The sequence below is a fragment of the Musca domestica genome, unplaced genomic scaffold (genome assembly GCF_030504385.1).
Source record: "Musca domestica strain aabys unplaced genomic scaffold, Musca_domestica.polishedcontigs.V.1.1 135, whole genome shotgun sequence".
In the NCBI taxonomy this organism is placed as follows: domain Eukaryota; kingdom Metazoa; phylum Arthropoda; class Insecta; order Diptera; family Muscidae; genus Musca; species Musca domestica.
This window is the reverse complement of record NW_026712181.1, coordinates 1,472,602-1,485,944: the sequence shown is the minus strand read 5'-3', so window position 1 is coordinate 1,485,944 and position 13,343 is coordinate 1,472,602. Positions and strand designations below refer to the sequence as shown.

Below are 13,343 nucleotides of genomic sequence, written 5' to 3'. Positions count from 1 at the left end.
GATATCGACCGAAGTGTTTTTCTTTCATACTTCATCTAATAGAGATAACAAGTAAAAAAACATTAAGTTCGGCCGGGCCAAACTTTTAATACCCTCCACCTTAGGGTAAAAGAAACATTAGAAGAAATGTGGCAAAAACCATTGAAATGCCGATTATGGGGAGGTACCGTTATATGGGGGCTATACCAAAACGTGGACCTATAATTACAATGTTTCGCCACCGGAGCTGGTACCCATTATGACCCACAAATACCAATTTTTAGACAAATCAGTGAAAAAATGTGGCAAAAACCATCAAAATACAGAATATCGGGAGGTACCGTTATATGGGGGCTATATCAAATCATGGACCCATGCATGCAATGTTTCGCCACCGAAGCTGGAACCAATTATGACCAACAAATACCAATTTTCGAACAAATCCCTGAAAAAATGTGGCAAAAATCATCAAATTACCGAATATCGGGAGGTACCGTTATATGGGGGCTATACCAAAACGTGGACCTATAATTACAATGTTTCGCCACCGGAGCTGGAACCCATTATGACCAACAAATACCGATTTTCAGACAAATCCGTGAAAAAATGTGGTAAAAAAACTAAAATACTAAATATCGGGAGGTACCTTTATATGGGGGCTATACCAGAACGTTGACCGATATATCTCATTTTCAATACCAACCATCCTAGACACAATGCAAATAGCTCTGCTAAATTTTGGAGCTCTACGTCAAATAATGTGGGCTGTATGGTGATTTCAACAGACAGACAGACAGACAGACGGACAGACAGACAGACAGACAGACGGACATCGTTAAATCGACTTAGAATTTTATGCTGATTATGAATATATATACTTTATGGGGTCTAAAACGAATATTTAGGGATGTTACAAACGGAATGACAAAGTTAATATACCCTCCTTTCCAAGGTGGAGGGTATAAAAATATTGGTATGGACAAAATTACAATATAATCGAAAATTTGTTCGAAATCAACAATTCCATATTTATCTCAGGTTTCTGTTAAGAGAAATATTTAGATATAGCAAGTTGTAAAGAATCGCTGACCTGTTTCGCAAGTTATGACAGATATAAGTATTGAAATGTGTGGCTCTTTGTGGGTGAGGTATATCATCTTGTGTGAAATTTGAGGAAGTTGGAGGCAAATCGAATGCTACCTTCGAGAGTTATCGTTATATCGGAGCTATACGAAGACGTGGACCTGCATAGACAATTTTCTGTCATAGGCTGTAGTACCCATTAGGCACTACAAATTCCAAATTTCAAACATTCCCGGTGAAAGGTGTGGGTGGTGGCAAATTCCAAGTGGAGGTGATAGTATTCAGTTAGTAGATCAAAATTCGAACAAGGTTTTTGGTTTAAAGACCAATATTATATATAGAATCAAATTATCGGTCATGCATGTCCATTTTTGGTATATAAGGGAATATACCGATTTCAAGTATTTTTTACATATTTTATTTTAATTTCGGCAATGTAAAAAGAAACCATCCTGGCAAGAAATGTTCAGTATAGGCCAACTTTTTAATCATCCTATTTCCGTTGTCTTGGCCACATTTTTTAATTGATTTGGCATCTGTAAGGGGCTAGAAAGCTTCTCCCCAATAATTTCAAAGTCAATGCCTTGGAGTGGCGCCCATATAAAAGTACCTCCTGATTTTTCGAGGTCTTGGCCACATTTTCTAATTGATTTGGCTACAAATTTTTATTCAGGCTACTTTTGTGATAGGAAACCATCTTACAGAAAATCTTCAACGTAGGTATATGTGGTGAACTAAAAAATATAACCCATAGGCCTGTATCAAATTTAAAAGTTCTATCTCAAATTTTACAGAGTATAGAGCAAAATATTTGAGCCCCTTTGTGTGTGGCTAGCGCCATCCATTATATGGGACCCTTAAAAAATTTGAACTAGGAACACAAAACTCTTTTGGGTTTTTGATCTATTTTGTAATTAAACACATCACCCACTGTTATAAACAAAAAAGGATTTTTTCAGATTCACATTTTCATCAACATGTCATTATGGTGCTCGTCGTTTGCACCGAGTCTTAAGTTAACTACCTTTGATTTTGTAGTCGAATGCGAACATCCTATACCAATATTACTAAAAACTTGGTAATGAGAAACACAACTTATTATACCCTCCTCAATACTATGGAGGGTATATTAACTTTGTCATTCCATTTTAACTACTCGAAATACTAATATCAGACAAAACAAAATATACAGGATGAGATAAAAAAAAAACTGCAACAAAGTCAAACGCCATAAATTTTACATTTTTTTTAAATTTATTGAATGAAAACAAAAAAAACCGGAAATAATATCAATTTAAAAAGAAGTTTAGATTTGTTCGAATTGGTCACCTTTGGCACGAATTAAGGCCTTTAAACGGCCAATGAAACCGTCACACGACGCCCGAATGTTGCTCTGCGGTATTTTGGCCCATTTCCGGCGAGAGATTTTGGTGACCTTTGTGCGCTGGAAATGAAGCGAGAAACCTCATTTTGTAACCATTCTTGGATAGTACGTGCTGGGTGCAATGGTGCTGAGTACTGTTGGAGTGTCCAAGGTTCTTGGCCGCGGTTTGCGTTTGCGTCCCAAGGCTTTAATACATCCTCCAGAATATTTCCCCCAACACTTTCAGCTGATCTCTTTGTCAGGTAAACACGATCATTTTGTTTGTTTACAAACTGCTGGACAACGAATGTTTTTTCATCGGAGAAAACCAAATTCGGCAGTTCACCACGTTCGGCCAAGCGAAGCAACTATTTAGCTCTTTCGAGTCTATTTTTTTTTTCAATACAACGGTAGCCTTCTATATTCGGTATTTCGATGATTTTAGCGAAGTTTTTTTTTTTGTATTAAAAGTGCGTAAAAGGTACTACAGCCTATAAAAAAATCTCAAATGCTGGTCCACGTCTTCGTATAGCCCCCATATACGATACCTCATAATTGTTCATTTTCTACGTTTTTTATACCCTCCTCATTCCGTTTGTAACTCCTCGAAATTCTCATCTCAGACCCAATAAAGTATAATACTAAGTCGATTTATCCGTCCGTCTGTCTGTTTGTTTGTCTGTCTGTCCGTCTGTTGTAATAACGCTATCTTTCGAATGAATTGAGATAGATGGCTAAGTTTTTGCACACATGTTTATTTTTCCAGTAGGCAGGTTAAGTTCGTAAATGGGCCATGTAGGTCCACGTTTTCATATAGCCCCCACATAACGGTACCTCCCGATATTCGGTATTTTGATGATTTTAGCGACATTATTCACCGGAATTATTTCAAATTTGGTATTTGAAGTTCGAAATTAATACTACAGCCTAAGACAGAAAATTGTTTGTGCAGGTCCAGGTCTTCGTATAGGCCCCATATATCAGTGTCTTTTGTATGTATGTGCATTTTGACGATTTTAGGTACAATACCCACCGAAATGGTTTGAGTTCTGGTATTTGAAGTTCGTAATGGATGCTACAGCCTGTGACAGGAAATTGTCTATGCAGGTCCAGGTCTTCGCACAGCTCCGATATAACAGTACCTCCCTATATACGATATTTTAATGATTTTAACTACATTATTCACCGTTTATTTCAAGTTTCGAATTTGAACATGGTAATGGCTTATAACAAACAATGCCTATGTAGGTCCACGTTGTATAAACCCCAATGTAACGGCTATATTCGGTATTTTTAAGATCTTAACATAATTTTTTTAACGGATTTTATTTTTTGGAAATTTCCAAATTCGTTCCAAATGGTGGAGGGTATTCGAAGCTCGGCCCGGCCGAACTTACTGCTTTTTAACTTGTTTTTTTTTTTGAAAATTTTCCAATTCCTTCAAAGTGATGGAGAGTATTAAAGTTCGCCCCTGATGAACGTAGCTGTTTTTTTTTTTTTTTATTTCCTTAATAAGCCCATTGTTTGGTAATAAGAATTTTCGCTGTACCTAGTTGGGGTATTGCAAAAGCATTGACAAAACAATAATACCGCTTTGATTTCATAGTGAAGGAAATACAAAGCATAATAGTTTTGCTGATAAGGGATCTCATAGGTTGAACAAAAAACTAAAATTTCCGCAACAAGAGTTGGCATTTGTCTATAAACGGTGTAACAACATGAAATTTTATATTTTAGTTTTATTATTTGCCTTAATTTCCACGACGTTCTCAGCTGAGAATGTGCCAGAAGAAATGTTCCGATCTCTAGTATCTTTATAATATATCTAGGGTTGATAGAACTATTTAGATGTGCCAAGTCCGAATGGAATCGTCAATTTTGCGTTTATGAGCTTCATTGTATTGAAAATGTTGACCCTTTGTGAGGGAGATACCATCTTTTCGCCAGACTTTGGGTCAAGAAAAATATTGTAATGTGTGCAATGGGAAGAGAACCGGAGGCTTATTTCCGATTTATAATAGTTTCGTTTATTCAAAACTTCGACTCTATGTGTGGGAGATACCAGAAGGAATGGTCCGATCTCCACCATCTATATAACAGATCTTGTGTGTATAAAAATTTCGAGATGTACGAAGTCTGAATGGAATATGATGGTAATTCCGCGTTTTATGAGCTTCAGGGATATTAAAAATGTTGACCTTGGTACTTGATGGAGTGGACCATTATTGTCCAATATTAGGAGTTGCAACGTTGAAACAAAATCGTATTATCTTTTCACTTTTTTACCAGTACAACGTTTTTTTAGAATTTCGAATTTTTGTGCGGAAGGTACCAGAAGGAGTGGACCGACATTGCCCATCTCTGAATTCGATTTAAGTTTGATAATAATATTACGATGTACCAAGTTTGGACCCAATCGGTTACTCCCTTAGAGATTTATGACACGCACCAGCCAGACAGACAGATAAACAGACGGCCGGACATCGCTAGATCGACGCTAAATATCTTGAAATGGATTCGCCGAAGAGAGTCCTAGGGTCTAAACCCTTATTTCGACGAGACACCTTTGATGATATATACCCTCTATAAACCATATGGCTGAGGGTATAACCAGAAAAGTCTAAGTCGAGCTGGGCCGACTTAATGGCACCCTACACTACTTTGCGTATATAATACAGCAACATATAACACACAAACGCTTTGATGCGGAATTAATACATACCAAATATGATTGTTTTTGAATTCGAATTATTAATCAAAACTCATTCTATTTGAGCTGATATCATCCTTTTGGTACAGAAACAACCTAAAATCGTATACAGACATGTATGGGAGCTATACCCAAATCTGAACCGATCTTGACAACATTTTAAGCAATTATTTCTAAGCCATTTCGGATATTTTGTTTCAAATATTATTGGTGTAGAGTGAATATTCGCATGTAAGGAATTTAAACACCAAATCGGATGTAACATATATATGGGAGCTAAAGTTATATCGGAACCTAATTTCTCCAGATTTGAAATACAAGTATCAACGATGAATTCAATCGAAATGGCAAAAATTCAATCCCTTTAGATGGAAATTTGTCATTTTGTGAGCAATAAATCTGATGTCGGATAAAGATATATATATATATATATATATTGTATATCGATAGAATTTTATATATGTATTTTTGAGCTCCATAAGTTATCTGGTACCAAATATCATTCTTCTGGGGTGCATATTACGCATGTGAGGGATTTAAACTCCGATCCAAATCCGATGAAACATATATGGGAGCTATAGTTATATCTGAACCGATTTTCACCAAATTTTAATGTACTTGCTTCTAGACTATATTTGGTCGGATGTGGCAAAATTCAGCTCATTTGGACTTTGGTGCACAATTAACCCGAAATCGGTTGAAGATATATATATGGGAGATATATCTAAATTTGAACCGATTCTCACCAATTTCAATAGGGTTCGTCCTTGGGCCAAACAAATATTGTAATATGTACACAAAGACATAATACCCTGATCCCTATGTGGAGTAGGCTATAAATACAGGGTGAGGTGAAAAAACTGCAACCAATTTCAGACTGCTGTCATTTCTAAGCCAATCGTCCGACAGCTGTTAAAATTATTCCAGTGACAGCTCATTATATTGTTTATAAGAGTACAAAAGTATTTCGGTGAGATTTTTTCAGAAAAAAGTTATTCGTGATGGAATTCCAGGGTGATTTCATTATATTTGTTTGGAAAACCTCAAGTGGCTATCGTTAGAGCACTTCAGCATTTAAATGTGAATTAATCTTTTGTGTCTCGTACCATCGCTCGTTACCGTGATACTGGTAGCGTAGCCCGACGTCAAGGAAGTGGACGGAAGAAAACAGCAACATCAGCAAAAATCGTTCGAAAAGCAACGAACCGACTTGATCGAAACCCGCGTCGCAGTGGATGAAAAATGGCTCGTGAGCTGAACATATCTTAAATGTTGAAGAATAAGCTCGGGGTAAAGCCATTGAAATTCCAAAAAGTGCAAGAACTTACACCGCAACAGAAAGAAAATAGACTCAAAAGAGCTAAAGAGTTGTTGCGCTTGGCCGAAAGTGGTGAACTGCCGCATTTGGTTTTCTCCGATGAGAAAACATTCGTTGTGCAGCAGTTTGTAAACAAACAAAATGATCGTGCTTACTTGCCAAAGAGGTCAGCTGTAAATGTGCCCCTTCGGTTGGCCACCAGAACTCAAGCGCAAGCCATGGTGATGGTGTGGGCAGCCATAACAGCCGATGGTCGATCTCCGCTCGTATTAATCGACCGTGGCATCAGAATAAATGTCGAATATTATCGCGAAAATATTGTGGAGGGTATATTAAAGCCTTGGGCACGCAAACATTTTGGCCGCAGACCTTGAACTTTCCAACAGGACTCAGCACCATCGCACTCAGCACGCGCCACCCAAGATTGATTACAAAATGAGGTTCCTCGCTTCATTTCCAGCGCACAATGGCCACCCAAATCTCCGGATACCAATCCGTTGGACTATTGTGTCTGGAGTATTTTGGAAAGCAAGATTGGTACTAAAAAATACCAAAGTGTCGAACACCTCAAGCAAGCGCTTCGCCGGGAATGGGCCAAAATAGCGCAGAAAAACATTAGGGCAGAGAACAACATTGGCCGTTTGAAGGCCATAATTCGTTCCAAATGTGACCAATAGGAACAAATCTAAACTTATTCTAAAATTTGATGATATTTCCGACATTTTTTGTTTTCATTCAATAAAATTAAAAAAAAAATGTAAAAATTATGGCGTTTGACTTTGTTGCAGTTTTTTTATCTCACCCTGTAGTATATGCCAGTCTAATGTTTAAAACACGTTTTCTCTAAAAAAATCGGGCACATTTTTGCAGAAATCACTCTTGCACAGTATCAGGTGCAGGACCAAACTATATTACCTTCATTTATAACAGCATTTATTAAATTTAAACTAAAATTGCTTCAGAAATACACATCGGTCGTATAATCCGTCTCTGGGCAAATAATTTTTCTCTCACAGCAATTGGGATAATCCAAGTCAGGATTTTCTAAATCACCCCACCAACATGGGGGCTCTAGAATAATGCGACTGTAATCGCAACTATGAAAAAAAATTAATAATAAATAAATTAAATAAAAATTATGAAATTCGGACATACCTTTCAACGTGACCCACCAGTTTCTCCCCACACGAAAAGCGTTGGCATTTCCCCTTTGGCTTGGCCGTTTCGCCGGGCGAAATAATTAAATCTTCATAGACACATTTGCCGGGATGCTCTAAAAAAATAATAAAAAATTATAATTGAATTAAACATGAGTTTTCTGCGAGACTGAGGTCGTTGTCTCTTCTCTGAATAATTGGAATTTAGTCGATTCAGAACACATGTTATAAAGTCAAGGGATCAACATGTAATTCTTAATTTGATCTAATTTTATTGTACTTTTTTTTGTTTCAAATCACCTTTTACATAATTAAAAAATATTTTCGAATTAAAAATTCAAATTTCGATTTTATTACCTGCCGTGCAATAGAACGATTCCAAACTCTTGGCAAAGGTGCCAACAACGCTTAGCAAACAAAACAGCAAAACGAGCGGTAAGAATTTCATCTTGCCCTCTCAATAAGCAATTCTACAGTAGACTAGCCAAACACGGGTAATTGATTTTTATATCCACCAATTGAAGTACTCATCATCAGTGGTATAACTGATACGACCTTCACAAAAGGTTCGATTGAGATGTGTCAAGATGTGATGGAATGTGTTTGAAGTAATAAAACACGTACAGTGAAACCTCTCAAGTTGTCATTTTTATACTCTGCATCACATAGTGGTAAGGGTATTATGTTTTTGTGCATTTGTTTGTAACATGGAGAAGGAAGCGAGATAGACTCATAGGGAAATAGAATTTTGAGGATCTTCATACACTTTCTGGGTCGATTTATGCATGTCAGTGATTCTGTCCGTCCGTATGTTCATGAATTTTTGTGAACAAAATGCAGGTCGCATTTTTTATCCGATTGAGATGAAATTTTCCACAAAATATTTGTTTGGCCCAAGAACGAACCCTATTGAAATTGGTGAGAATCGGTGCAAAATTTAGATATAGCTCCCATGTATATCTTTAACCGATTTCGGGTTAATTGTGCACCAAATGGCCAATATCAGTTCAAATGAGGGAATTCAGTCCAAAATCAAGTGCTTCAAATTTGGTGAAAATCGGTTTAGATATAGCTATAGCTCCCATATATTTGTTTCATCCGATTTGGTGTTAAAGTCCCTCACATGCGTAATATACAGCAAACAACAATGGTATTTGATATCGGGCATCAAATACTGCTCGAAAATACCTTTGGAAAATTTTATCGAGATCGGTTCAGATTTTTATATAGCTTCGATATACATCTTCATCCGTTATTGCTCACCATATACAGGGTGAGATTGAAAAAAAAAACTGCACCAAAGTCAAACGCCATAATTTGTACATATTTATACCCTCCACCATAGTATGAAGGGTATATTAAGTTTGTCATTCCGTAATTCCACAAAGTATATATATTCTTGATCAGCATAAAATTCGATGACGATTTACCAATGTCCGTCCGTCTATCCGTCTGTCCGTCTGTGGAAATCACTCTAGCTTCCGAACGAAATGAAATAGGTTGATAAAATTTCACACAAATGTGTATTATGTCTACAGGACTTTTGGTATTGAAAATGGGCCGTTTAGGTCCACGTCTTCGTATAGACCCCATATAACGGTACCTCTCGATATTCGGTATTTTGATGATTTTAGCGACATTATTTACCGGAATTGTTTCAAATTTCGCATTTGAAGTTCGTAATGGATACTACAGCCCATGACAGAAAATTATCTGTGCGGGTCCACGTCTTCGTATAGCCCCCATATAACGGAACCTTCCCATATAACGGAACCCCCCGATATTCGGTATTTTGATGATTTTAGCGACATTATTTACCGGAATTATTTAACATTTTGTACTTGAATGGATTCGTAATGGATTCTACAGGCTATGCCAGAAAATTGTCTCTGCAGGTTCACGTTTTATAATCTCCATGGTACCTCCCTATATTCGGTATTTTGATGATTTTAGCTACATTATAAACAGATTTTTTCAAGTTTCGCATTTGAATATTGAAATAGCTTGTGACAAAAGTTGCAGCTACATTTGCTATTTTTCAAATTTTAACAGAATTTTTAACGGATTTAATTTTTTTGAAAATTGTCAAATTTGTACCAAATGGTGGAGGGTATTCAAAGTTCGGCCCGGCCAAACTTACAGCTTTTTTTCTTGTTTTTAAATTTTACTGAATGAAAGCAAAAAATGTAGGAAATAGCATCAAATTTTATTATAAGTTTAGATTTGTTCGAATTTGACCATCACACTCTGCCCAAATGTTGGTCTACGGTATTTTTGCCCATTCCCGGCGAAGCGTTTGCTTGAGAATATAGAGACTTTGGTATTTTTTAGCACCAACCTTGCTTCCCAAAATTCTCCAGACACACCATTCTTGTGTGGCTCATGCTGAGTGCGATGGTGCTGAGTCCTGCTGGAATGTCTAAGGTCTGCGGCCAAAATGTTTGCATGCCCGAGGCTTTAATACACCCTCCAGAATATTTTCGCCATGATATTCGGCATTTATTCTCATGCCAAGGTCGATCAATACGAGCGAAGAGCGGCCATCGCTGTTATGGCGGCCCACAAAATCACCATGCCGGCGCTTGAGTGGCCACCACTATAACGCTTAAATTACATGACGAATAACTTTTTTTGGAAAATTCTTACCAAGATGCTTTTGTACGCTTGTAAACAAAATAATGAGCTGTCAATGAAATAATTTTGACAGCTGTCGGAAGAGTGGCTTGAAAATGACAGCAATTTGAAGTTGGATGCAGTTTTTTCTTCTCCTCCTGTATGTTATATCAGCCCAAAATGAATAGATTTTACAATATGGTGAAACTCGGTTCGGTACATCTACATCTTGTGCAAAAATGTGTGTTTACTTGAAATAGTATCCACTGTCAACAATTTAAATAAAAACTAGTTTTTGCTAAATATTATTTCCGATATTTATGATGGCATATAAATTATGAAAATTATTCCCCGAACACTATAACCGCAAACAGAAGCAACATCGTAAATAAATATTTATTTTTCTTTTTAATTGTAGCGTCAGCAAAAATTTGTTTTGTTTTTATACCCGCAGCCATATGGCTACAGAGGGTATATATCATTTGATACGGTCAAAACGTGCCTAGTCGAAATAACGGTTTTAGACCCTAGGTTTCTTTGGACCAAATCCGTTTCAGAACATTTGGAGTCGATCTACCGATGTCCGTCCGTCTGTCTGTCTGGCTGGTGCGCACGATAACTCTCGAAGGAAGTATCCGATTTGATCCAAACTCGGTACATCGTAATATTTTTGTCAAACTTAGATCGAGTTCGGAGATGGGCGATATCGGTCCACTCCTTCTGGTACCTCCCACACAAAATGTCAAAATTTTCAAAGAAACGAATTTATTGCACAGAAAGAGAAAGGATAATCCGATTTTGCGCGAACTTTGCGAATCCTAATATTTTCATCAGTGCTAGACCAGGTGTGAAAAGGACAATATCGGTCCACTCCATCAAGTACCTCCCCCACAAATGGTCAAAATTTTGAATAATTACAACTCTTATTAAATGTGATTTAAAAGTCCGATAGTCTTTAAATTTCACACATCCTATTAATTTTATTAGACCAAGGTCTGGGGTAAAAATGGAATGTATCGGTCCACTCCTTCTGGTACCTCCTCCCAAAAGATAGAAAATTAAAAAAAATATTTTCTGCACAGAAAGAGAAACGATAATCTGATTTTGCTCGAACTTTGCAATTCCTAATATCTTCATCCGTGCTATGTCAGGTGCGAAAATGAACAATACCGGTCCACTCCATCAAGTACCTCCCCCACAAAGGGTCAAAATTTTGAATAATTACAACTCTTATAAAATGTGATGTAAGGATCCGAACGTCTTCAAATTTCACACATTCCAATATTTTTATAAACCCAAGATCTGGTGTTGACATGGCATGTATCGGTCCACTCCTTCTGGTACCTCCCCCACAAAGTGTCGAAATTTTGAATATCCATGAAGCTCATAAAACGCCAAATTAACATCCGATTCCATTTAGATTTGGCACATCTCAATATTTCCATCAACACAAGATCTGTTATAAAGGTGGTATAGATCGAACCATTTTTTCTGGTACCTCCCCCATACATAGGGTTTAAGATTTTGAAAAATAAAACACTCAAATAAAGCGAAATAAGCATCCAACTCTGTTCAAATTTCACACATACAAATATTTTTGCCAACACAAGATCTGTTGTGAAGTTGATATATATCTGCGAACCCCTTCCGATACCTCACCCACAAAGGGTCACAATTTTCAATAATTTTATCTGTCATAACTTTCGAAACAATTTAGCAATTCTTTACTACTTGCTATACTCAAATATTTCTCTCAATAAAAAGCTTGATATGATTATGAAATTTATCGGAATTTATGATTTCGCATAAAATTGGAAATAAATATCCTTTCCTGTAATTTTGGCCAATATTTCGCTCAATATTTTTTATTTGTATCAGATGAAGTATAAAAATGGAATATTTCGGTAGACTCTATCTGGTACATCACGCACATTTTAACATTTTCTAAAAATTATTACATATCTCATATAAAGTGAAGGAGTTAGTCGATATAATCCATACCAGGAACATCGGAATATTTATATATACGAGAGGAAATGGACAATATTGGTCCATTCCTTCGGAACCTGCTCCATAGAGGGCCAAACGTTTGAATAATTGTAATACTAGTCAAATATATTTTGATTATTTAATCGAACATAGGCTGAGGGTATATGTCTGTCGGCAATACCGACTGATACTTTTTAACTTGTTATAATATGAAACAACTTGGGAGGCCCATATAATTTGTGCTGATCTTCAACTGACACAACAAATTTCATTCACTCTTTAAGCAGCTGTGGCTAAAATAAGACAGATATCAAAATGTGGCAAACTTTAGAAATATAGCTTAACCATTAATTTTGTCAATAACAGTTCAGTTTAAAAATATATATTATAGTAGATTAAAATATCTGGACTGAATCGAGGAATTTATAGTTGAATTGGAGAAGGTAGAACTGAATAATAGGTGCGTTTTCTGTATGTCAATAGGAATATAAAACAAGTTAAGAAGTATCAGTTGGTTTATACGACAGATATATACCCTCAGCCAGTGCTCGATTATTTAAATATATTTTGACTTCTGTTATGATTGTTCAAATTGTTGACACTCTATGAAGTAGGTTCCGAAGGAATTGTACATTTCGTATCGGACCTAAATAAATATGATAGAAATATTGCGACGAGCAAGGTTTGGACTATATTGGTCCTTCACTTTGTATGACATATATGATAGTTTTTAGAAAATGTTAAATATTCATGAGGTACCAGATATAGTCGACCGAAATATTCTATTTTCATGATTCATCTAAAACATATAAAAATATTGGTGCGGACAATATTACAAGAAAATCGAACATTTATATCCAATTTATGGAAAATCATAAATTCCATATTCATCTCAGGTTTCTGGCTTATAGAGATATATTTAGATATAGCAAGTTGTAACGAATCGCTGACTTGTTTCGCAAGTTATGACAGATAAAATTATGGAGAATTGTGACCCTTTGTGGGTGAGGTACCACAAGGGGTTGGCAGATATCTATCATCTTTACAATAGATCTTGCGTTGGCAAAAATGTTCCGAAGTGTGAAATTTGAGGGAGTTGGATGCTTATTTCGCTTTTTCCGAGCGTTTTTT

General features: G+C 36.4%; 1 protein-coding gene across 1 annotated transcript; it reads right to left on the bottom strand.

Moving 5' to 3' along the window:
• Positions 1-7,314: 7,314 nt before the first annotated feature.
• LOC101896247 (uncharacterized) lies at positions 7,315-8,101 on the bottom strand. Its single transcript, XM_005188124.4, has 3 exons — positions 7,968-8,101; positions 7,609-7,726; positions 7,315-7,550 (listed from the first exon to the last, which is right to left on the bottom strand). Exons 1-3 carry the CDS (start codon positions 8,056-8,058, stop codon positions 7,412-7,414), a joined length of 348 nt encoding a protein of 115 aa, XP_005188181.1. The 5' UTR covers positions 8,059-8,101; the 3' UTR covers positions 7,315-7,411.
• Between the last annotated feature and the right edge of the window lie 5,242 nt (positions 8,102-13,343).

Bases quoted from the DNA above. Each gene is read 5' to 3' on its own strand.
- LOC101896247 (XM_005188124.4), bottom strand. From the start codon at position 8,058: ATGAAATTCTTACCGCTCGTTTTGCTGTTTTGTTTGCTAAGCGTTGTT. The intron at 7,727-7,967 runs GTAATAAAATCG...TTATTTTTTTAG, and splicing joins ATCGTTCTATTGCACGGCAG to AGCATCCCGGCAAATGTGTC. The intron at 7,551-7,608 runs GTATGTCCGAAT...TTTTTTTCATAG, and splicing joins CTGGTGGGTCACGTTGAAAG to TTGCGATTACAGTCGCATTA.